The sequence below is a fragment of the Entelurus aequoreus genome, linkage group LG18, assembly GCF_033978785.1.
Source record: "Entelurus aequoreus isolate RoL-2023_Sb linkage group LG18, RoL_Eaeq_v1.1, whole genome shotgun sequence".
NCBI classification, from domain to species: Eukaryota; Metazoa; Chordata; class Actinopteri; order Syngnathiformes; family Syngnathidae; genus Entelurus; species Entelurus aequoreus.
Genome location: NC_084748.1, coordinates 4,364,011 through 4,391,510, shown reverse-complemented (window position 1 = coordinate 4,391,510; position 27,500 = coordinate 4,364,011). Strand labels below are relative to the sequence as shown.

At 35.0% G+C, this 27,500-nt stretch overlaps 1 protein-coding gene across 1 annotated transcript in view; it reads left to right on the top strand.

Annotated features, from left to right (window-relative positions):
* Positions 1–20,422, top strand: part of adra1d (adrenoceptor alpha 1D) — a 30,313-nt gene extending 9,891 nt beyond the window's left edge. The window contains exon 2 of the mRNA XM_062025996.1: positions 19,496–20,422. Coding sequence (XP_061881980.1) covers positions 19,496–19,986 — 491 coding nt within the window. The 3' untranslated portion in view covers positions 19,987–20,422. The remainder of the gene's footprint in view (positions 1–19,495) is intronic.
* Positions 20,423–27,500: the final 7,078 nt, after the last annotated feature.

The following is a 27,500-nucleotide window of genomic DNA, read 5'->3' as shown; positions in this document are numbered from 1 at the left end:
ATAGTGTGAGAGTCCAGTCCATAGGGGATCTAACATAATAGAGTGAGAGTCCAGTCCATAGGTGATCTAACATAATAGTGTGAGAGTCCAGTCCATAGTGGATCTAACATAATAGTGAGAGAGTACAGTCCATAGTGGATCTAATATAATAGTGAGAGTCCAGTCCATAGTGGATCTAACATAATAGTGTGAGAGTACAGTCCATAGTGGATCTAATATAATAGTGAGAGTCCAGTCCATAGTGGATCTAACATAATAGTGTGAGAGTACAGTCCATAGTGGATCTAGCATAATAGTGTGAGAGTCCAGTCCATAGTGGATCTAACATAATAGTGTGAGAGTCCAGTCCATAGTGGATCTAATATAATAGTGAGAGTCCAGTCCATAGTGGATCTAACATAATAGTGTGAGAGTCCAGTCCATAGTGAATCTAACATAATAGTGTGAGAGTCCAGTCCATAGTGGATCTAATATAATAGTGAGAGTCCAGTCCATAGTGGATCTAACATAATAGTGTGAGAGTCCAGTCCATAGTGAATCTAACATAATAGTGTGAGAGTCCAGTCCATAGTGGATCTAATATAATAGTGAGAGTCCAGTCCATAGTGGATCTAACATAATAGTGTGAGAGTACAGTCCATAGTGGATCTAGCATAATAGTGTGAGAGTCCAGTCCATAGTGGATCTAACATAATAGTGTGAGAGTCCAGTCCATAGTGGATCTAACATAATAGTGAGAGTCCAGTCCATAGTGGATCTAACATAATAGTGAGAGTCCAGTCCATAGTGGATCTAACATAATAGTGTGAGAATATAGTCCATAGTGGATCTAACATAATAGTGAGAGTCCAGTCCATAGTGGATCTAACATAATATTGTGAGAGTACAGTCCATAGTGGATCTAACATAATAGTGTGAGAGTCCAGTCCATAGTGGATCTAACATAATAGTGTGAGAGCCCAGTCCATGGTGGGTCTAACATAATAGTGAGAGTCCAGTCTATAGTGGATCTAACATAATAGTGTGAGAGTCCAGTCCATAGTGGATCTAACATAATAGTGAGAGTCCAGTCCATAGTGGATCTAACATAATAGTGAGAGTCCAGTCCATAGTGGATCTAACATAATAGTGTGAGAGTCCAGTCCATAGTGGATCTAACATAATAGTGTGAGAGTCCAGTCCATAGTGGATCTAACATAATAGTGTGAGAGTCCAGTCCATGGTGGGTCTAACATAATAGTGAGAGTACAGTCCATAGTGGATCTAACATAATAGTGTGAGAGTCCAGTCCATAGGGGATCTAACATAATAGAGTGAGAGTCCAGTCCATAGGGGATTTAACATAATAGTGTGAGAGTCCAGTCCATAGTGGATCTAACATAATAGTGAGAGTCCAGTCCATAGTGGATCCAACATAATAGTGTGAGAGTCCAGTCCATAGTGGAACTAACATAATAGTGAGAGTGCAGTCCATAGTGGATCTAACATAATAGTGAGAGTCCAGTCCATAGTGGATCTAACATAATAGTGTGAGAGTCCAGTCCATAGTGGATCTAACATAATAGTGTGAGACTCCAGTCCATAGTGGATCTAACATAATAGTGTGAGAGTCCAGTCCATAGTGGATCTAACATAATAGTGTGAGAGTCCAGTCCATAGGGGATCTAACATAATAGTGTGAGAGTCCAGTCCATAGGGGATCTAACATAATAGTGTGAGAGTCCAGTCCATAGTGAATCTAACATAATAGTGAGAGTCCAGTCCATAGTGGATCTAACAAAATAGTGTGAGAGTCCAGTCCAACATAATAGTGTGAGAGTCCAGTCCATAGTGGATCTAACATAATAGTGTGAGAGTCCAGTCCATAGTGGATCTAACATAATATTGTGAGAGTCCAGTCCATAGTGGATCTAACATAATAGTGAGAGTCCAGTCCATAGGGGATCTAACATAATAGTGTGAGAGTCCAGTCCATAGTGGATCTAACATAATAGTGTGAGAGTACAGTCCATAGTGGATCTAGCATAATAGTGTGAGAGTCCAGTCCATAGTGGATCTAACATAATAGTGTGAGAGTCCAGTCCATGGTGGGTCTAACATAATAGTGAGAGTACAGTCCATAGTGGATCTAACATAATAGTGTGAGAGTCCAGTCCATAGGGGATCTAACATAATAGAGTGAGAGTCCAGTCCATAGGGGATCTAACATAATAGTGTGAGAGTCCAGTCCATAGTGGATCTAACATAATAGTGTGAGAGTCCAGTCCATGGTGGGTCTAACATAATAGTGAGAGTACAGTCCATAGTGGATCTAACATAATAGTGTGAGAGTCCAGTCCATAGGGGATCTAACATAATAGAGTGAGAGTCCAGTCCATAGGTGATCTAACATAATAGTGTGAGAGTCCAGTCCATAGTGGATCTAACATAATAGTGAGAGAGTACAGTCCATAGTGGATCTAATATAATAGTGAGAGTCCAGTCCATAGTGGATCTAACATAATAGTGTGAGAGTACAGTCCATAGTGGATCTAATATAATAGTGAGAGTCCAGTCCATAGTGGATCTAACATAATAGTGTGAGAGTACAGTCCATAGTGGATCTAGCATAATAGTGTGAGAGTCCAGTCCATAGTGGATCTAACATAATAGTGTGAGAGTCCAGTCCATAGTGGATCTAATATAATAGTGAGAGTCCAGTCCATAGTGGATCTAACATAATAGTGTGAGAGTCCAGTCCATAGTGAATCTAACATAATAGTGTGAGAGTCCAGTCCATAGTGGATCTAATATAATAGTGAGAGTCCAGTCCATAGTGGATCTAACATAATAGTGTGAGAGTCCAGTCCATAGTGAATCTAACATAATAGTGTGAGAGTCCAGTCCATAGTGGATCTAATATAATAGTGAGAGTCCAGTCCATAGTGGATCTAACATAATAGTGTGAGAGTACAGTCCATAGTGGATCTAGCATAATAGTGTGAGAGTCCAGTCCATAGTGGATCTAACATAATAGTGTGAGAGTCCAGTCCATAGTGGATCTAACATAATAGTGAGAGTCCAGTCCATAGTGGATCTAACATAATAGTGAGAGTCCAGTCCATAGTGGATCTAACATAATAGTGTGAGAATATAGTCCATAGTGGATCTAACATAATAGTGAGAGTCCAGTCCATAGTGGATCTAACATAATATTGTGAGAGTACAGTCCATAGTGGATCTAACATAATAGTGTGAGAGTCCAGTCCATAGTGGATCTAACATAATAGTGTGAGAGCCCAGTCCATGGTGGGTCTAACATAATAGTGAGAGTCCAGTCTATAGTGGATCTAACATAATAGTGTGAGAGTCCAGTCCATAGTGGATCTAACATAATAGTGAGAGTCCAGTCCATAGTGGATCTAACATAATAGTGAGAGTCCAGTCCATAGTGGATCTAACATAATAGTGTGAGAGTCCAGTCCATAGTGGATCTAACATAATAGTGTGAGAGTCCAGTCCATAGTGGATCTAACATAATAGTGTGAGAGTCCAGTCCATGGTGGGTCTAACATAATAGTGAGAGTACAGTCCATAGTGGATCTAACATAATAGTGTGAGAGTCCAGTCCATAGGGGATCTAACATAATAGAGTGAGAGTCCAGTCCATAGGGGATTTAACATAATAGTGTGAGAGTCCAGTCCATAGTGGATCTAACATAATAGTGAGAGTCCAGTCCATAGTGGATCCAACATAATAGTGTGAGAGTCCAGTCCATAGTGGAACTAACATAATAGTGAGAGTGCAGTCCATAGTGGATCTAACATAATAGTGAGAGTCCAGTCCATAGTGGATCTAACATAATAGTGTGAGAGTCCAGTCCATAGTGGATCTAACATAATAGTGTGAGACTCCAGTCCATAGTGGATCTAACATAATAGTGTGAGAGTCCAGTCCATAGTGGATCTAACATAATAGTGTGAGAGTCCAGTCCATAGGGGATCTAACATAATAGTGTGAGAGTCCAGTCCATAGGGGATCTAACATAATAGTGTGAGAGTCCAGTCCATAGTGAATCTAACATAATAGTGAGAGTCCAGTCCATAGTGGATCTAACAAAATAGTGTGAGAGTCCAGTCCAACATAATAGTGTGAGAGTCCAGTCCATAGTGGATCTAACATAATAGTGTGAGAGTCCAGTCCATAGTGGATCTAACATAATATTGTGAGAGTCCAGTCCATAGTGGATCTAACATAATAGTGAGAGTCCAGTCCATAGGGGATCTAACATAATAGTGTGAGAGTCCAGTCCATAGTGGATCTAACATAATAGTGTGAGAGTCCAGTCCATAGGGGATCTAACATAATAGTGTGAGAGTCCAGTCCATGGTGGGTCTAACATAATAGTGAGAGTACAGTCCATAGTGGATCTAACATAATAGTGTGAGAGTCCAGTCCATAGGGGATCTAACATAATAGAGTGAGAGTCCAGTCCATAGGGGATCTAACATAATAGTGTGAGAGTCCAGTCCATAGTGGATCTAACATAATAGTGTGAGAGTCCAGTCCATGGTGGGTCTAACATAATAGTGAGAGTACAGTCCATAGTGGATCTAACATAATAGTGTGAGAGTCCAGTCCATAGGGGATCTAACATAATAGAGTGAGAGTCCAGTCCATAGGTGATCTAACATAATAGTGTGAGAGTCCAGTCCATAGTGGATCTAACATAATAGTGAGAGAGTACAGTCCATAGTGGATCTAATATAATAGTGAGAGTCCAGTCCATAGTGGATCTAACATAATAGTGTGAGAGTACAGTCCATAGTGGATCTAATATAATAGTGAGAGTCCAGTCCATAGTGGATCTAACATAATAGTGTGAGAGTACAGTCCATAGTGGATCTAGCATAATAGTGTGAGAGTCCAGTCCATAGTGGATCTAACATAATAGTGTGAGAGTCCAGTCCATAGTGGATCTAATATAATAGTGAGAGTCCAGTCCATAGTGGATCTAACATAATAGTGTGAGAGTCCAGTCCATAGTGAATCTAACATAATAGTGTGAGAGTCCAGTCCATAGTGGATCTAATATAATAGTGAGAGTCCAGTCCATAGTGGATCTAACATAATAGTGTGAGAGTCCAGTCCATAGTGAATCTAACATAATAGTGTGAGAGTCCAGTCCATAGTGGATCTAATATAATAGTGAGAGTCCAGTCCATAGTGGATCTAACATAATAGTGTGAGAGTACAGTCCATAGTGGATCTAGCATAATAGTGTGAGAGTCCAGTCCATAGTGGATCTAACATAATAGTGTGAGAGTCCAGTCCATAGTGGATCTAACATAATAGTGAGAGTCCAGTCCATAGTGGATCTAACATAATAGTGAGAGTCCAGTCCATAGTGGATCTAACATAATAGTGTGAGAATATAGTCCATAGTGGATCTAACATAATAGTGAGAGTCCAGTCCATAGTGGATCTAACATAATATTGTGAGAGTACAGTCCATAGTGGATCTAACATAATAGTGTGAGAGTCCAGTCCATAGTGGATCTAACATAATAGTGTGAGAGCCCAGTCCATGGTGGGTCTAACATAATAGTGAGAGTCCAGTCTATAGTGGATCTAACATAATAGTGTGAGAGTCCAGTCCATAGTGGATCTAACATAATAGTGAGAGTCCAGTCCATAGTGGATCTAACATAATAGTGAGAGTCCAGTCCATAGTGGATCTAACATAATAGTGTGAGAGTCCAGTCCATAGTGGATCTAACATAATAGTGTGAGAGTCCAGTCCATAGTGGATCTAACATAATAGTGTGAGAGTCCAGTCCATGGTGGGTCTAACATAATAGTGAGAGTACAGTCCATAGTGGATCTAACATAATAGTGTGAGAGTCCAGTCCATAGGGGATCTAACATAATAGAGTGAGAGTCCAGTCCATAGGGGATTTAACATAATAGTGTGAGAGTCCAGTCCATAGTGGATCTAACATAATAGTGAGAGTCCAGTCCATAGTGGATCCAACATAATAGTGTGAGAGTCCAGTCCATAGTGGAACTAACATAATAGTGAGAGTGCAGTCCATAGTGGATCTAACATAATAGTGAGAGTCCAGTCCATAGTGGATCTAACATAATAGTGTGAGAGTCCAGTCCATAGTGGATCTAACATAATAGTGTGAGACTCCAGTCCATAGTGGATCTAACATAATAGTGTGAGAGTCCAGTCCATAGTGGATCTAACATAATAGTGTGAGAGTCCAGTCCATAGGGGATCTAACATAATAGTGTGAGAGTCCAGTCCATAGGGGATCTAACATAATAGTGTGAGAGTCCAGTCCATAGTGAATCTAACATAATAGTGAGAGTCCAGTCCATAGTGGATCTAACAAAATAGTGTGAGAGTCCAGTCCAACATAATAGTGTGAGAGTCCAGTCCATAGTGGATCTAACATAATAGTGTGAGAGTCCAGTCCATAGTGGATCTAACATAATATTGTGAGAGTCCAGTCCATAGTGGATCTAACATAATAGTGAGAGTCCAGTCCATAGGGGATCTAACATAATAGTGTGAGAGTCCAGTCCATAGTGGATCTAACATAATAGTGTGAGAGTCCAGTCCATAGTGGATCTAACATAATAGTGTGAGAGTCCAGTCCATAGGGGATCTAACATAATAGTGTGAGAGTCCAGTCCATGGTGGGTCTAACATAATAGTGAGAGTACAGTCCATAGTGGATCTAACATAATAGTGTGAGAGTCCAGTCCATAGGGGATCTAACATAATAGAGTGAGAGTCCAGTCCATAGGGGATCTAACATAATAGTGTGAGAGTCCAGTCCATAGTGGATCTAACATAATAGTGAGAGAGTACAGTCCATAGTGGATCTAATATAATAGTGAGAGTCCAGTCCATAGTGGATCTAACATAATAGTGTGAGAGTACAGTCCATAGTGGATCTAATATAATAGTGAGAGTCCAGTCCATAGTGGATCTAACATAATAGTGTGAGAGTACAGTCCATAGTGGATCTAGCATAATAGTGTGAGAGTCCAGTCCATAGTGGATCTAACATAATAGTGTGAGAGTCCAGTCCATAGTGGATCTAATATAATAGTGAGAGTCCAGTCCATAGTGGATCTAACATAATAGTGTGAGAGTCCAGTCCATAGTGAATCTAACATAATAGTGTGAGAGTCCAGTCCATAGTGGATCTAATATAATAGTGAGAGTCCAGTCCATAGTGGATCTAACATAATAGTGTGAGAGTCCAGTCCATAGTGAATCTAACATAATAGTGTGAGAGTCCAGTCCATAGTGGATCTAATATAATAGTGAGAGTCCAGTCCATAGTGGATCTAACATAATAGTGTGAGAGTACAGTCCATAGTGGATCTAGCATAATAGTGTGAGAGTCCAGTCCATAGTGGATCTAACATAATAGTGTGAGAGTCCAGTCCATAGTGAATCTAACATAATAGTGTGAGAGTCCAGTCCATAGTGGATCTAATATAATAGTGAGAGTCCAGTCCATAGTGGATCTAACATAATAGTGTGAGAGTACAGTCCATAGTGGATCTAGCATAATAGTGTGAGAGTCCAGTCCATAGTGGATCTAACATAATAGTGTGAGAGTCCAGTCCATAGTGGATCTAACATAATAGTGAGAGTCCAGTCCATAGTGGATCTAACATAATAGTGAGAGTCCAGTCCATAGTGGATCTAACATAATAGTGTGAGAATATAGTCCATAGTGGATCTAACATAATAGTGAGAGTCCAGTCCATAGTGGATCTAACATAATATTGTGAGAGTACAGTCCATAGTGGATCTAACATAATAGTGTGAGAGTCCAGTCTATAGTGGATCTAACATAATAGTGTGAGAGCCCAGTCCATGGTGGGTCTAACATAATAGTGAGAGTCCAGTCTATAGTGGATCTAACATAATAGTGTGAGAGTCCAGTCCATAGTGGATCTAACATAATAGTGAGAGTCCAGTCCATAGTGGATCTAACATAATAGTGAGAGTCCAGTCCATAGTGGATCTAACATAATAGTGTGAGAGTCCAGTCCATAGTGGATCTAACATAATAGTGTGAGAGTCCAGTCCATAGTGGATCTAACATAATAGTGTGAGAGTCCAGTCCATGGTGGGTCTAACATAATAGTGAGAGTACAGTCCATAGTGGATCTAACATAATAGTGTGAGAGTCCAGTCCATAGGGGATCTAACATAATAGAGTGAGAGTCCAGTCCATAGGGGATTTAACATAATAGTGTGAGAGTCCAGTCCATAGTGGATCTAACATAATAGTGAGAGTCCAGTCCATAGTGGATCCAACATAATAGTGTGAGAGTCCAGTCCATAGTGGAACTAACATAATAGTGAGAGTGCAGTCCATAGTGGATCTAACATAATAGTGAGAGTCCAGTCCATAGTGGATCTAACATAATAGTGTGAGAGTCCAGTCCATAGTGGATCTAACATAATAGTGTGAGACTCCAGTCCATAGTGGATCTAACATAATAGTGTGAGAGTCCAGTCCATAGTGGATCTAACATAATAGTGTGAGAGTCCAGTCCATAGGGGATCTAACATAATAGTGTGAGAGTCCAGTCCATAGGGGATCTAACATAATAGTGTGAGAGTCCAGTCCATAGTGAATCTAACATAATAGTGAGAGTCCAGTCCATAGTGGATCTAACAAAATAGTGTGAGAGTCCAGTCCAACATAATAGTGTGAGAGTCCAGTCCATAGTGGATCTAACATAATAGTGTGAGAGTCCAGTCCATAGTGGATCTAACATAATATTGTGAGAGTCCAGTCCATAGTGGATCTAACATAATAGTGAGAGTCCAGTCCATAGGGGATCTAACATAATAGTGTGAGAGTCCAGTCCATAGTGGATCTAACATAATAGTGTGAGAGTCCAGTCCATAGGGGATCTAACATAATAGTGTGAGAGTCCAGTCCATGGTGGGTCTAACATAATAGTGAGAGTACAGTCCATAGTGGATCTAACATAATAGTGTGAGAGTCCAGTCCATAGGGGATCTAACATAATAGAGTGAGAGTCCAGTCCATAGGGGATCTAACATAATAGTGTGAGAGTCCAGTCCATAGTGGATCTAACATAATAGTGAGAGAGTACAGTCCATAGTGGATCTAATATAATAGTGAGAGTCCAGTCCATAGTGGATCTAACATAATAGTGTGAGAGTACAGTCCATAGTGGATCTAATATAATAGTGAGAGTCCAGTCCATAGTGGATCTAACATAATAGTGTGAGAGTACAGTCCATAGTGGATCTAGCATAATAGTGTGAGAGTCCAGTCCATAGTGGATCTAACATAATAGTGTGAGAGTCCAGTCCATAGTGGATCTAATATAATAGTGAGAGTCCAGTCCATAGTGGATCTAACATAATAGTGTGAGAGTCCAGTCCATAGTGAATCTAACATAATAGTGTGAGAGTCCAGTCCATAGTGGATCTAATATAATAGTGAGAGTCCAGTCCATAGTGGATCTAACATAATAGTGTGAGAGTCCAGTCCATAGTGAATCTAACATAATAGTGTGAGAGTCCAGTCCATAGTGGATCTAATATAATAGTGAGAGTCCAGTCCATAGTGGATCTAACATAATAGTGTGAGAGTACAGTCCATAGTGGATCTAGCATAATAGTGTGAGAGTCCAGTCCATAGTGGATCTAACATAATAGTGTGAGAGTCCAGTCCATAGTGGATCTAACATAATAGTGAGAGTCCAGTCCATAGTGGATCTAACATAATAGTGAGAGTCCAGTCCATAGTGGATCTAACATAATAGTGTGAGAATATAGTCCATAGTGGATCTAACATAATAGTGAGAGTCCAGTCCATAGTGGATCTAACATAATATTGTGAGAGTACAGTCCATAGTGGATCTAACATAATAGTGTGAGAGTCCAGTCCATAGTGGATCTAACATAATAGTGTGAGAGCCCAGTCCATGGTGGGTCTAACATAATAGTGAGAGTCCAGTCTATAGTGGATCTAACATAATAGTGTGAGAGTCCAGTCCATAGTGGATCTAACATAATAGTGAGAGTCCAGTCCATAGTGGATCTAACATAATAGTGAGAGTCCAGTCCATAGTGGATCTAACATAATAGTGTGAGAGTCCAGTCCATAGTGGATCTAACATAATAGTGTGAGAGTCCAGTCCATAGTGGATCTAACATAATAGTGTGAGAGTCCAGTCCATGGTGGGTCTAACATAATAGTGAGAGTACAGTCCATAGTGGATCTAACATAATAGTGTGAGAGTCCAGTCCATAGGGGATCTAACATAATAGAGTGAGAGTCCAGTCCATAGGGGATTTAACATAATAGTGTGAGAGTCCAGTCCATAGTGGATCTAACATAATAGTGAGAGTCCAGTCCATAGTGGATCTAACATAATAGTGTGAGAGTCCAGTCCATAGTGAATCTAACATAATAGTGTGAGAGTCCAGTCCATAGTGGATCTAATATAATAGTGAGAGTCCAGTCCATAGTGGATCTAACATAATAGTGTGAGAGTCCAGTCCATAGTGAATCTAACATAATAGTGTGAGAGTCCAGTCCATAGTGGATCTAATATAATAGTGAGAGTCCAGTCCATAGTGGATCTAACATAATAGTGTGAGAGTACAGTCCATAGTGGATCTAGCATAATAGTGTGAGAGTCCAGTCCATAGTGGATCTAACATAATAGTGTGAGAGTCCAGTCCATAGTGGATCTAACATAATAGTGAGAGTCCAGTCCATAGTGGATCTAACATAATAGTGAGAGTCCAGTCCATAGTGGATCTAACATAATAGTGTGAGAGTATAGTCCATAGTGGATCTAACATAATAGTGAGAGTCCAGTCCATAGTGGATCTAACATAATAGTGAGAGTCCAGTCCATAGTGGATCTAACATAATAGTGTGAGAGTATAGTCCATAGTGGATCTAACATAATAGTGAGAGTCCAGTCCATAGTGGATCTAACATAATATTGTGAGAGTACAGTCCATAGTGGATCTAACATAATAGTGTGAGAGTCCAGTCCATAGTGGATCTAACATAATAGTGTGAGAGTCCAGTCCATAGTGGATCTAACATAATAGTGAGAGTCCAGTCCATAGTGGATCTAACATAATAGTGAGAGTCCAGTCCATAGTGGATCTAACATAATAGTGTGAGAGTCCAGTCCATAGTGGATCTAACATAATAGTGTGAGAGTCCAGTCCATGGTGGGTCTAACATAATAGTGAGAGTACAGTCCATAGTGGATCTAACATAATAGTGTGAGAGTCCAGTCCATAGGGGATCTAACACAATAGAGTGAGAGTCCAGTCCATAGGGGATCTAACATAATAGTGTGAGAGTCCAGTCCATAGTGGATCTAACATAATAGTGAGAGTCCAGTCCATAGTGGATCTAACAAAATAGTGTGAGGGTCCAGTCCAACATAATAGTGTGAGAGTCCAGTCCATAGTGGATCTAACATAATAGTGTGAGAGTCCAGTCCATAGTGGATCTAACATAATATTGTGAGAGTCCAGTCCATAGTGGATCTAACATAATAGTGTGAGAATCCAGTCCATAGTGGATCTAACATAATAGTGAGAGTCCAGTCCATAGTGGAACTAACATAATAGTGAGAGTCCAGTCCATAGTGGATCTAGCATAATAGTGAGAGTCCAGTCCATAGGGGATCTAACATAATAGTGTGAGAGTCCAGTCCATAGGGGATCTAACATAATAGTGTGAGAGTCCAGTCCATAGTGGATCTAACATAATAGTGAGAGTCCAGTCCATAGTGGATCTAACAAAATAGTGTGAGAGTCCAGTCCAACATAATAGTGTGAGAGTCCAGTCCATAGTGGATCTAACATAATAGTGTGAGAGTCCAGTCCATAGTGGATCTAACATAATAGTGTGAGAGTCCAGTCCATAGTGGATCTAACATAATATTGTGAGAGTCCAGTCCATAGTGGATCTAACATAATAGTGTGAGAATCCAGTCCATAGTGGATCTAACATAATAGTGAGAGTCCAGTCCATAGTGGAACTAACATAATAGTGAGAGTCCAGTCCATAGTGGATCCAGCATAAGAGTGAGAGTCCAGTCCATAGTGGATCTAACATAATAGTGTGAGAGTCCAGTCCATAGTGGATCTAACATAATAGTGAGAGTCCAGTCCATAGTGGATCTAACAAAATAGTGTGAGAGTCCAGTCCAACATAATAGTGTGAGAGTCCAGTCCATAGTGGATCTAACATAATATTGTGAGAGTCCAGTCCATAGTGGATCTAACAAAATAGTGTGAGTCCAGTCCAACATAATAGTGTGAGAGTCCAGTCCATAGTGGATCTAACATAATAGTGTGAGAGTCCAGTCCATAGTGGATCTAACATAATATTGTGAGAGTCCAGTCCATAGTGGATCTAACATAATAGTGTGAGTCCAATCCATAGTGGACCTAACATAATAGTGTGAGAGTCCAGTCCATAGTGGATCCAACATAATAGTGAGAGTCCAATCCATAGTGGACCTAACATAATAGTGTGAGAGTCCAGTCCATAGGGGATCTAACAAAATAGTGTGAGAGTCCAGTCCATAGTGGATCTAACATAATAGTGAGAGTCCAGTCCATAGTGGATCTAACAAAATAGTGTGAGAGTCCAGTCCAACATAATAGTGTGAGAGTCCAGTCCATAGTGGATCTAACATAATATTGTGAGAGTCCAGTCCATAGTGGATATAACATAATAGTGTGAGAGTCCAGTCTATAGTGGATCTAACATAATAGTGAGAGTCCAGTCCATAGTGGATCTAACATAATCGTGAGAATCCAGTCCATAGTGGATCTAGCATAATAGTTATCACACAACTATTTTCGTGCAAAGGCCCATAACTTGTTATCTTCAAATGCAAGTTAGGAGTTTCCTGTCCGCAGCTGTTTCTGTCTTTCAGCCTGCTAACCAGCCAAGGACGGACCTCAAGTACCTCAACAGAGATAAAGCAGAGACAGGGCAAAATCCCCAGGCTCAGCACATTTCTATTCTGAATAATCACGTGTCAGAATAATTGTATCTAAGTTATCACAAAACTTTGTGTTTCAATGAGTTCCCGGCGAGCAGACAAAAAGATGTCTTTGATCTTACCAATCAAAAAGGCTTGTCAAACTCCCCTGTGTAGGATGGGAAGTGACGTGAAGGTGTCGGTTTCTTTGATGTGTTGTAATCCTTAGGAAGATTTTGTCTTGACCCGAGATCCACAAAGCGGAGAGGAAGCAGGACCTGACCCCCCTCCAGGCACCTTTTCTTTGAACTGTTTTGTAACCAAAGGCAGCGGCTGTTTACGACCCCCCTTCCTTTAGAAACAGCTGTTGCCATGTAATCAGGGAAAGTCCAAATAAAAGAGGAGGTGTACAATCTTTCGTCGGAGCGTGGTGGAAGACTGCGCAAAGAGTACAGCCCAGACGTTTCTCCTCAATGAGCTAAATTGAATGCTGTCTCTGTTTAATTCCTTGCTTCTTGTCTGTTTAATAGATGTCATCAGTGTTTGAACCTGACACATGTATTGTGTCTACTGAGCCGCTTGCATGATATGTGACCCCCTCCCTTTAGAAGCAGCCTCAGCGATGTAACTAGGGAACTCTTGAATAAAATGGGGGGTGAGGGGGGAGACTGTAACTGAGTGTGCAGCTCCATGCGTTCTCCTCATGAGCAAAATTGATCTCTGCCTGATTCCTTGCTTCTTGTTCTGTTTAATAGATAGTTCAGTGCTTTTTGGTTTTGTAAATTGCGAAGGAACTTTGCCCACGCCGTGACATGTGGGCGGGGCATGGCGCCAAACTTCGATCGAATGATTCGCTACAAAACTTTCAGCATTTATAACTCGGCTCCAGAAATTCCGATCTTCATTGAAAATTGGTAGAAATGATGATAATGACACGGTGAAGTGACATATGGGTCAGTATGTATTCGTACGCCTTCGTGGGGGGCGGAGCCTCTTGGCGAATACTGCTCCTTGCTATCAACCATCAAACTGTTATTACTTCAATTTAGATGATCGGATTTTCCTCCAAACTGATGTGAAGCTTTTAGGTTGGGCTCTGGTCATGATTAGACATTGATCATTTAAAAAAAAAATCACAATTAAAAAAAACAAAACAATTTTCTGCATTTAAAAAAATTATTTCCGAGTACAAAAACAATTTTGTGCAATGAAAAAAACGATTCCAATGTTTAAAAAAACTATTTTCTTGAGTTAAAAAAAATATATTTTCTGCAAGTTATTAATGTCTTGCAATTAGAAAATTCATTCGCAAATAAAAACACAATTTTCTGCAATTAAAAAAAAAAAGTATTTCCAATTCTAAAAACTATTTTGTGCACTGAAATAACGAGACGAAAGTATAAAAAAGTACAAAAAAACAATTCGCAAGTATAATAAGAATTTCCTAGTTAAATCTTTTGGCAGTAATATTCCGCCCTGCGTGATCCACACACTTGCGCTCAGAGCACCCGTAATTCGTACTTGACAACAACAGGTGGTGCTGCTGAGTCAATTCAAGGCCGTCGGAGTTACTGTTATTTGCGTATGGTGCCGTCCGCCAAAAATAACAAGAACAAGAAGCAGGGTGGGGAGTAGGGTTGTAAGTAGAGATGTCCGATAATGGCTTTTTTGCCGATATCCATCCATTCATCCATTTTCTACCGCTTGTCCCTTTCGGGATCGCGGGGAGTGCTGGAGCCTATCTCAGCTACAATCGGGCGGAAGGCCGGGTACACCCTGGACAAGTCGCCACCTCATCGCAAGGCCAAAAAAATGACTCATTGGATGAACTCAATTAAAATGAGGGCAGGATTTCCATCCAATTGACTTCGATTTGATGTCTTTTGCAGTATATATTGATATCGTTTTATCACCCAGCCCTATCGGCCATTTAAAAATATATATATTTTCTTTCAATTTATTTGTTATCAATTATGTGTCTATCATGATATATATTTTTGTTTTATGGCCCAGCCCTATGGGGATTTTTTTCAGAATATTAAAAATTTTTTGAACTGATTTTGATTTTATTTATTTTGCGATATATATTGATTACATTTTATTGTCCAGCCCTCCGGGATTTTTTCAGAATGTTTTTTTAATTTTTTTTATTGATATCGATTTTATGTCTTTTGCAATATATATTACAATTGTTTTATCGCCCAGCCTTATCGGCCTTTTTGCATTAAAAAAAAAAATGTTTGTATATCTGTGTGTCTGTAATGATATGTATAGCAATTGTTTTATCGCCCAGCCTTATCGGCCTTTTTACCATTTTTTTTTTCTATTTGTCTGTAATGATATATATTGATATCGTTTTATCGCCTAGCCTTATCGGCCTTTTTCCAGGTTTTTTCAATTTTTTTTATATCTGTGTCTGTAATGATATACAGTATATTGATATCGTTTTATCGCCCAGCCTTATCGGCCTTTTTCCATTTTTTTTAATATCTGTGTCTGTAATGATATATATTGATATCGTTTTATCGCCCAGCCTTATCGGCCTTTTTCCATTTTTTTATATCTGTGTCTGTAATGATATATATTGATATCGTTTTATCGCCCAGCCTTATTGGCCTTTTTCCATTTTTTTCCCCATTTTTTTATATCTATGTGTCTGTAATGATATATATTGATATCGTTTTATCGCCTAGCCTTATCAGCCTTTTTCCAGTTTTTTTCAATTTTTTTTATATCTGTGTCTATAATGATATACAGTATATTGATATCGTTTTATCGCCCAGCCTTATCGGCCTTTTTCCATTTTTATCCCCATTTTCTTATATCTATGTGTCTGTAATGATATATATTGATATCGTTTTATCGCCAAGCCTTATCGGCCATTTTCCTTTTTTTTTCCCTTTTTTTAAATATCTGTGTCTGTAATGATATATATTGATATCGTTTTATCGCCCAGCCTTATCGGCCTTTTTCCATTTTTTTCCCCATTTTTTAATATCTATGTGTCTGTAATGATATATATTGATATCGTTTTATCGCCCAGCCTTATCGGCCTTTTTCCATTTTTTTTCCCATTTTTTTTTATCTATGTGTCTGTCATGATATATATTGATATCGTTTTATTGCCCAGTATAATCGGCATTTTTCCATTTTTTTATTCCCATTTTTTTAATATCTATGTGTCTCTAATGATATATATTGATATCGTTTTATCGCCTAGCCTTATCGACCTTTTTCCATTTTTTTTCCCATTTTTTTATATCTTTGTGTCTGTAATGATATATATTGATATCGTTTTATCGGCCAGCCTTACCGGCCTTTTTCTTTTTTTTTTTCCTTTTTTTTAATATCTGTGTCTGTAATGATATATATTGATATCGTTTTATCGCCCAGCCTTATCGGCCTTTTTCCATTTTTTCCCCATTTTTTTTATATCTGTGTCTGTAATGATATATATTGATATCGTTTTATCGCCCAGCCTTATTGGCCTTTTTCCATTTTTTTTTCCATTTTTTTTTTATATCTGTGTCTGTAATGATATATATGATATCGTTTTATCGCCCAGCCTTATCGGCCTTTTTCCATTTTTTTTCCCTTTTTTTTTTTTATCTATGTGTCTGTAATGATATATATTGATATCGTTTTATTGCCCAGCCTTATCGACATTTTTCCATTTTTTTATTCCCATTTTTTTAATATATATGTGTCTGTAATGATATATATTGATATCGTTTTATCGCCTAGCCTTATCGGCCTTCTTCCATTTTTTTTCCATTTTTTTTATATCTATGTGTCTGTAATGATATATATTGATATCGTTTTATCGCCCAGCCTTATCGGCCTTTTCCATTTTTTTTTCCCATTTTTTTTTATATCTGTGTCTGTAATGATATATATTGATATCGTTTTACCGCCCAGCCTTATTGGCCTTTTTCCATTTTTTTCCCATTTTTTTAAATATCTGTGTCTGTAATGATATATATTGATATCGTTATATCGCCCAGCCTTATCGGCCTTTTTCCTTTTTTTCCCCTTTTTTTTTAAATATCTGTCTGTAATGATATATATTGATATCGTTTTATCGCCCAGCCTTATCGGTCTTATTCCATTTTTTTTATAACTGTGTCTGTAATGATATATATTGATATCGTTTAATCGCCCAGCCTTATCGGCCTTTTTCCCTTTTTTTTCCCTTTTTTTTAAATATCTGTGTCTGTAATGATACATATTGATATCGTTTTACCGCCCAGCCTTATTGGCCTTTTTCCATTTTTTTCCCATTTTTTTTTATATCTGTGTCTGTAATGATATATATTGATATCGTTTTATCTCCCAGCCTTATCGGCCTTTTTCCATTTTTTTTATATCTGTGTCTGTAATGATATATATTGATATCGTTTTATCGCCCAGCCTTATTGGCCTTTTTCCAGTTTTTTCCCCATTTTTTTATATCTATGTGTCTGTAATGATATATATTGATATCGTTTTATCGCCCAGCCTTATGGGCCTTTTTCCATTTTTTTTTTCAAATTTTTTCTATGTGTCTGTAATGATATATATTGATATTGTTTTATCGCCCAGCCTTATCGGCCTTTTTCCATTTTTTTATATCTGTGTCTATAATGATATGTATTGATATTGTTTTATCGCCCAGCCTTATCGGCCTTTTTCCATTTCTTTTTTCCATTTTTTTTATATCTGTGTCTGTAATGATATATATTGATATCGTTTTATCGCCCAGCCTTATCGGCCTTTTTCCATTTTTTTCCCCATTTTTTTTTATATCTGTGTCTGTAATGATATATATTGATATCGTTATATCGCCCAGCCTTATCGGCCTTTTTCCTTTTTTTCCCCTTTTTTTTTAAATATCTGTCTGTAATGATATATATTGATATCGTTATATCGCCCAGCCTTATCGGCCTTTTTCCTTTTTTTCCCCTTTTTTTTAAAATATCTGTCTGTAATGATATATATTGATATCGTTTTATCGCCCAGCCTTATCGGCCTTTTTCCATTTTTTTTATATCTGTGTCTGTAATGATATATATTGATATCGTTTAATCGCCCAGCCTTATCGGCCTTTTTCCCTTTTTTTCCCTTTTTTTTAATATCTGTGTCTGTAATGATACATATTGATATCGTTTTATCGCCCAGCCTTATCGGCCTTTTTCCATTTTTTTTTATATCTGTGTCTGTAATGATATATATTGATATCGCTTTATCGCCCAGCCTTATCGGCCTTTTTCCATTTTTTTTATATCTGTGTCTGTAATGATATATATTGATATCGTTTTATCGCCCAGCCTTATTGGCCTTTTTCCAGTTTTTTCCCCATTTTTTTATATCTATGTGTCTGTAATGATATATATTGATATCGTTTTATCGCCCAGCCTTATGGGCCTTTTTCCATTTTTTTTTTCAAATTTTTTCTATGTGTCTGTAATGATATATATTGATATTGTTTTATCGCCCAGCCTTATCGGCCTTTTTCCATTTTTTTATATCTGTGTCTATAATGATATGTATTGATATTGTTTTATCGCCCAGCCTTATCGGCCTTTTTCCATTTCTTTTTTCAATTTTTTTTATATCTGTGTCTGTAATGATATATATTGATATCGTTTTATCGCCCAGCCTTATCGGCCTTTTTCCATTTTTTCCCCCATTTTTTTAATGTCTATGTGTCCGTAATGACATACATTGATATTGTTTTATCGATATCCGGGGGGTGTATATTGTAGGGTCCCCGGAAGAGTTAGTGCTGCAAGGGGTTCTGGGTATTTGTTCTGTTGTGTTTATGTAGTGTTACGGTGCGGATGTTCTCCAGAAATGTGTTTGTCATTCTTGTTTGGTGTGGGTTCACAGTGTGGCGCATATTTGTAACAGTGTTAAAGTTGTTTATACGCCCACCCTCAGTGTGACCTGTATGGCTGTTGACCAAGTATGCGTTGCATTCACTTGTGTGTGTGAAAAGCCGTAGATATTATGTGACTGGGCCGGCACACAAAGGCAGTGCCTTTAAGGTTTATCGGCGCTCTGTACACAGCCGCCTTTTAAAAAGTCATACATTTTACTTTTTGAAACCGATACCGATAATTTTCGATATCACATTTTAAAGCATTTATCGGCTGATAATATCGGCAGTCCGATATTATCGGACATCCCTAGTTGTAAGGTATTCCGGTTCTAGTATAGTAGCGCGATACTAATTAATCATATTCGGTATTATACCACCTCTAAAAAGTATCGACACCCGTATTGCCCCCTTGTGGTGGAAAATGATAACAACAGTAACTTCCTTCCACATGCTCCAATCTTCTTGGAATTTTTGGTGGTGGGTCTTGGCATTGGAGAGGACTCCACCCCGAGTTGCACGGTGGTGCGAGGACCCTCTCAATGTTCCGTCGACGTTTTTGTGGAACGTTCAGGCATATTTGTTGACACCTGCATCCTTCCTTGCAGGCTCCTTCTTCCCGGCGTTGAAGCCATCCGAGACGGTCTTCAAGGTGGTCTTCTGGCTGGGCTACTTCAACAGCTGCATCAACCCCATCATCTACCCTTGCTCCAGCAAGGAGTTCCAGCGAGCGTTCGCCCGCCTCCTCAGGTGCCGCTGTCGCCGCAGGCGGCGCACCCTGCGTCGCTTCTACGACCAGAAATGGCGCTCGGCCGTCAGGGTGAGGGAACGGAGAGGACAAGACGAGGCCTCCTACGTGGCGCACGAGTCCTGCGGCAGCTCCTTGCTGAGCGGGCGGGGGGGCAGTTTGAAGAGATGGAGCTTGTTTCCGCCCTTGCAGAAATCCTCCGTTCAGCTGAAAGAGACGGTGAACAATCTGTCCAATAGAATGAAAGGAGGAGGCGCACCTGCTGTGGTGGACGTGGGGATTTACAACGTGTGCGAGCAGAGCAGCTATCACATCTACGACTGTTACGGCCTGAAGGAGACTGACATCTAATGTGCCGCAGGAGGACACTTTATTTATTGTCTTTTTGGACCAACATCATTCCTTTTTTTTCCCCTCAAATTCTTTTGTAATCAGACCAGATTTTGGGTATATTAGATGGAATGTTTACCATCTTGAGCAACATCATTCCATTTTATTTTTAATTATCATAGTTTTTATTTTTATTTTTTCAAATTGTCTTGTAATAGACCATATTTTGGGTATATTAGATGGAATTGTTACCATATTGAGCAACATCATTCCATTTTTTTATTTTATTTTTATTTTTTGTAATCAGAGCATATTTTCGGTATATTAGATGGAATTTTTAGCATTTTGAGCAACATCATTCCCTTTTTCTTTTCTTTATTTTCACATTTTTTGTAATCAGACCATATTTTCGGTATATTAGATGGAATTTTTCCCATTTTGAGCAACATCATTCCCTTTTTTTAAATTATTATTATTATTTTTATTTATTTTTATTTTTTTACTTGTCATGTAATCAGACCCTATTTTCGGTATATTAGATGGAATTTTTACCTTTTTGAGCAACATCATTCCCTTTTTTTAAATGATTATTATTATTTTTTATTTTTTTTTATTTTTTTACTTGTCTTGTAATCAGACCCCATTTTCGGTATATTAGATTGAATTTTTACCATTTTGAGCAGAATCGTTGCTTTTTTTTGTTATTATAATTTTTATTTTATTTTTTTAAATTTTCTTGTAATCAGACCATATTTTGGGTATATTAGATGGAATTGTTACCATATTGAGCAACATCATTCCATTTTTTAATTTTTTTTTAATTTTTTGTAATCAGACCATATTTTCGGTATATTAGATGGAATTTTTAGCATTTTGAGCAACATCATTCCCTTTTTCTTTTCTTTTTTTCACATTTTTTTTAAAAATTATTATTATTATTTTAATTTATTTTTGTTTTTTTACTTGTCTTGTAATCAGACCCTATTTTTGGTATATTAGATGGAAAATTTACCATTTTGAGCAGAATCGTTGCTTTTTTTTGTTATTATAACTTTTATTTAATTTTTTTAAATTTTCTTGTAATCAGACCATATTTTTGGTATATTAGATGGAATTTTACCATTTTGAGCAACATCATTCCCTTTTTTTTTGTAATCAGAGCATATTTTCAGTATATTAGATGGAATGTTTCCCATTTTGAGCAACATCATTCCCTTTTTTTAAATTATTATTATTATTTTTATTTATTTTTATTTTTTTACTTGTCTTGTAATCAGACCCTATTTTCGGTATATTAGATGGAATTTTTACCATTTTGAGCAGAATCGTTACTTGTTTTTGTTATTATAATTTTTATTTTATTTTTTTAAATTTTCTTGTAATCAGACCATATTTTCGGTATATTAGATGGATTTTTTACCATTTTCAGCAACATCATTCCCTTTTTATTATTATTATAATTATTTTTTATTTTATTTATTTTTTTAATTGTGTTGTAATCAGACCATATTTTGGGTATATTAGATGGAATTTTTTACCATCTTTAGCAACATCATTCCATTTTTTTTTTTTTTCAAGTTTTTTTTACAATCAGAGCATATTTTCGGTATATTAGATGGAATTTTTACCATTTTGAGCAACATCATTCCCTTTTTTTAAAATTATTATTATTATTATTTTAATTTATTTTTATTTTTTTTACTTGTCTTGTAATCAGACCCTATTTTCGGTATATTAGATGGAATTTTTACCATTTTGAGCAGAATCGTTGCTTTTTTTTTGTTATTATAATTTTTATTTTATTTTTTTAAATTTTCTTGTAATCAGACCATATTTTTGGTATATTAGATGGAATTGTTACCATATTGAGCAACATCATTCCATTTTTTATTTTATTTTTATTTTTTGTAATCAGACCATATTTTCGGTATATTAGATGGAATTTTTAGCATTTTGAGCAACATCATTCCCTTTTTCTTTTATTTTTTTTCACATTTTTTGTAATCAGACCATATTTTCGGTATATTAGATGGAATTTTTACCATTTTCAGCAACATCGTTCCCTTTTTTTAATTATTATTATTATTTTTATTTTTATTTTATAATTTTTTTTAATTGTCTTGTAATCAGACCATATTTTGGGTATATTAGATGGATTTTTTTTACCATCTTTAGCAACATCATTCCATTTTTATTTTTTTTTCAAGTTTTTTTTACAATCAGAGCATATTTTCGGTATATTAGATGGGATTTTACCATTTTGAGCAACATCATTCCCTTTTTTTTTGTAATCAGAGCATATTTTCAGTATATTAGATGGAATGTTTCCCATTTTGAGCAACATCATTCCCTTTTTTAAATTATTATTATTATTTCTATTTATTTTTATTTTTTTACTTGTCTTGTAATCAGACCCTATTTTCGGTATATTAGATGGAATTTTTACCATTTTGAGCAGAATCGTTACTTTTTTTTGTTATTATAATTTTTATTTTATTTTTTTAAATTTTCTTGTAATCAGACCATATTTTCGGTATATTAGATGGAATTTTTACCATTTTCAGCAACATCATTCCCTTTTTATTATTATTATTATTATTATTATTTTTATTTTATTTATTTTTTTAATTGTCTTGTAATCAGACCATATTTTCGGTATATTAGATGGAATTTTTACCATTTTCAGCAACATCATTCCCTTTTTATTATTATTATTATTATTATTATTTTTATTTTATTTATTTTTTTAATTGTCTTGTAATCAGACCATATTTTGGGTATATTAGATGGAATTTTTTACCATCTTTAGCAACATCATTCCATTTTTATTTTTTTTTCAAGTTTTTTTTTTACAATCAGAGCATATTTTCGGTATATTAGATGGAATGTTTCCCATTTTGAGCAACATCATTCCCTTTTTTTAAATTATTATTATTATTTTAATGTATTCTTATTTTTTTACTTGTCTTGTAATCAGACCCTATTTTCGGTATATTAGATGGAATTTTTACCATTTTGAGCAAAATCGTTACCTTCTTTTTTATTATTATCATTTTTATTTTTAATTTTTTAATTTTATGTGAATCAGACCATATTTTCGGTATATTAGATGGAATTTTTACCATTTTCAGCAACATCATTTCCTTTTTTTATTATTATTATTATTTTTATTTTTATTTCATTTATTTTTTGAATTGTCTTGTAATCAGACCATATTTTGGGTATATTAGATGAAATTTTTTACCATCTTTAGCAACATCATTCCATTTTTATTTATTTTTTCAAGTTTTTTTTTACAATCAGAGCATATTTTCAGTATATTAGATGGAATTTTACCATTTTTAGCAACATCATTCCCTTTTTTATTTTATTATTTTTTTTAATTTTAATTTTTTTGTAATCAGACCATATTTTCGGCATATTAGATGGAATTTTTACCATGTTGAGCAACATCATTCCCTTTTTTTATTTTTATTTTTATATTTAATTTATTTTTTGTAATCATACCATATTTTGGGTATATTAGATGGAATTTTTACCATGTCGAGCAACATCATTCCCTTTTTTTATTTTTATTTTTTTATTTAATTTATTTTTTGTAATCATACCACATTTTGGGTATATTAGATGGAATTTTTACCATGTTGAGCAACATCATTCCCTACACAAAGTACACAAAGAGGCTTCATCAGTGAAGCCGCTTGCACAGTGTGATATGAAATGTAAAGAAAATGATTATGGAGTCAAATTACTGCCAAAAACACTAACACATTTTTTTGTTTTTACTCACGCCCGACAATTCACAAGTAAAAAAAACAAATTTCTTCAGTTAAAAAAACAATTCCCAAGTAGGAAAATAATTTTCTGCAAAAAAAAAATGAATTACAAATGTAGAAACAAGTAAAAAAAAAAAAAAAACTATTTGCAAGTATAAACACTTAAAAAAATAAAATAAATAACAATTCGCAAGTATGAAAATAATTATGTGCAAGTAACAAACATTCTGCAACTAAAAACTATTTGCAAGTAAAAAAAACTATATTTTCTGCAAATAAGAAAGCCATTCCCAAGTATACAAACTTTTAAACGGTTTTAACGGTTAAATAAAAGGTTTACAAGTTTTACAAGTGTTAAACAATTCAAAAACGATTTGAAAGTTAAAAAAAAAAAATCCAAAAACGATTTCCTATAGTATAAAAAAAAAAACATTTTCTTCAGTTAGAAAAACGATTCACAAGTAAAACTAATTTTCTGCAATTAAAAAATCAATTTGCAAGTATGAAAACAACTTTCTTCAATTAAAAAAAGATTTGCAAGTATGAAAACAATTTTCTGTTATAAAAAAAACAAGTCACCAGTAAAAAACAAAAACACTTTTCTGCAGATAAAAAAATAATTTGCAAGTATGAAAACAATTTCCTTCAATTAAAAAACGATTTGCATATAAAAACAAAATTTTCTGAAAAAATAAAAAAAGATTTGCAAGTGAAAACACAATTTTCTGCAACTCAAAAAATACTTCTGAGTACAAAATTTTTTTTTTCAGTTTCTAAGGCATGAAAACAATTTTCTGCAAGTAAAAAAATGAATTACAAATATAGAAACAAGTAAAGGAAAAAAGGATTTGAATGTACACTTTTTTTATTCTTTTAATAAAATAACAATTCGCAAGTATAAAAACAATTATGTGCAAGTAAAAAGAAAAAATTTTAAAGTATAAAAACATATGTTTCAATTAAAAAAAGACTCACACGTATAAACAAAACAATTTTCTTCAGTTATTAAAAAAGAGAAATAGTAAAAAAGTTTTGAAAAAAATATTTACAAACATTGTGCAACTAAAAAAACGATAAGCAAGTAAAAATATATTTTCTGCAAGTAAAAAAGCCATTCCCAAGTATAACAACTTTTTTTCCAGGTAAAAAAAAAAAGGTTTACAAGTGTTAAAAAATGTTGGGCAATTAAAAAACGATTTAAACGTTAAAAAAAACAAATCAATTCATATCAAAACATTGTTTTTCTTTAGTTAAAAAAACATTCACAAGTAAAACAAACTATTTTCTGCAATTAAAAAAAGCAAATGGCAAGTATGAAAACAACTTTCTTTCATTAAAAACATTTTTCACAAGTATATACACAATGTTACGCTATTAAAAAAAGATTTGCAAGTAAAAACACAATTTTCTGCAAAAAAAAAATTAAAAAATGATGTCCTAGTATAAAGATAATGTTGTGCACTTAAAAATTATTCTTAAATATAAAACTATTTTCTCAATTAAAGATTCGCAAGTATAAAAAAACAATTTTCTAAAGTTAAAAAAAAGATTCAGAAGTAAAACAAACTATTTTCTGCAAGTAAAAAATCAATTAGCAAATATTAAAACAACTCTCTTTAATTAAAAAACAAGCATATAAACAATGTTATGCAATTAAGAAAAGATTCAAAAGTTAAAAAATAAATACAAAATCTGCAATTAAAAAAAAAAATTCAGAGTATAAAACATTTTTTTGCAATGAAAAGAACGATTTTAAAGTATATAAAAAAAATTATTCAATTAAAAAAAGCAAATTTATGCAAGTTAAAAAGCGATTTGCACTTTTAAAACAATGTTTTGCAATTAGAAAATTAATTGGCAAATAAAAACAAAATTTTCTGCAATCAAAAAAAAGAAATATTTCCAATTATAAAAACTATTTTGTGCACTGAAAAAAAAACGAGTCGAAAGTCTTAAAACAATTTAATTCAAGTACAAAAAAAACTATTCGGAAGTATAAAAACACATTTCTAGTTAAATCTTTGAGCGATAATATTCCACCCTGCGCGATACACACCCGTAATTCGTATTCTACAACGACAGGTGGTGCTGCTGAGTCAAGTTAAGGCCGTTAGAGCTACTGTTATTTGCGTATGGTGCCGTCCGCCAAAAAGAACAAAGAACAAGAAGCAGGGTGGGCAGTAAAACGGCGGACAGAAGACAGGGAAACAAGCTCAACCTGTAAGTTGACACATGTATTTTATTACCCCTTCGTAAATCATGCAATGTTAGTTATTAATGCCTGCTGTTTTGTTGTTATTTTGTTGTATTCAGCTGAGAAGACAGACGAGGCTTTAAATTGACTCAGCAGCACCACCTGTTGCTGTAGAGTGGGAATTACGGGTGTGTGGATCGCCCAAGTTATCAAAAGTTTCAACTTGAAAAAAAATAGTTTATCACTGGCCGTGATTCAAAAAAACATTTTGGTGTGTTTTTGGAGTTTTTGGCAGTAATTATTAAAAAAAAATGCCTTTATGCTCAGTTTTGACCTTTTGTATTAATCCGATGAGACATGCAGGCAACACATGGTTATGGTTGTATGGGTATAGTTATGATTGTTTGGGTATAGTTATGGTAGTTTGGGTATAGTTATGGTAGTTTGGGTTATGAAAGAGAACAGTCCCAGCACATCACACTTTATGGTGGGAAAAAAAAAGACCAAAATCCTTTATAACTGTAAATGAAAGTGAAGAGTGCTACTGTGAAATTCATGTTTTTCATTCAAATAAATATTTTTCAAAGGTAAAGTCATGAACCTTTTCCTTTTTTTCTTCCTTTTTGTGCTGGGAAAGAGACGCTTTTTTCCAGCAGATGGCGCTGTCGTTTTAGTTTTTTTAATTCTAAATGTGTTTTGTCTTCTTATGGCAACAGAGACTTCATGTATTGTTTTTTTTAATAATAATTTATATTGATTATATCTCCAAACGAGAGTAAGTGATGACATGTCATTTTCTGATTTATTATATTAAGTGGGATGAATTTAAGTCAGATTAATAGGACATTATTGTTATTATTGTATGTATATTTATTAGGGGTGCACAAAAAAATGTATTCACATCCAAATCGTGATTCACCTCGATTATATATACACATACATCTATATGTATATATGTATGTATATATAAACATACATATATACATATAGATATATATGTATGTGTATATATTTATATATATATATATATACATACACACACATATAAATATAAACAGTACATACATAAATAAATATACATATATGCATGCATATATATACAGTATATACATAAATAAATATACATATATACATACATATGTATATGTATATATATACATATACAGATATACATATATATATATATATATATATATATATATATATATATATATATATATATATATATATATATATATATATATATATATATATATATATATATATATATATATATATATATATATCCATCCATCCATTTCCTACCGCTTATTCCCTTCGGGGTCGCGGGGGGCACTGGAGCCTATCTCAGCTACAATCGGGCGGAAGGCGGGGTACATATATATATATATATATATATATATATATATATATATATATATATATATATATATATATATATATATATATATATATATATATATATATATATATATATATATATATATATATATATACATGTGTATATATATATATATATATATATATATATATATATATATATATATATATATATATATATATAT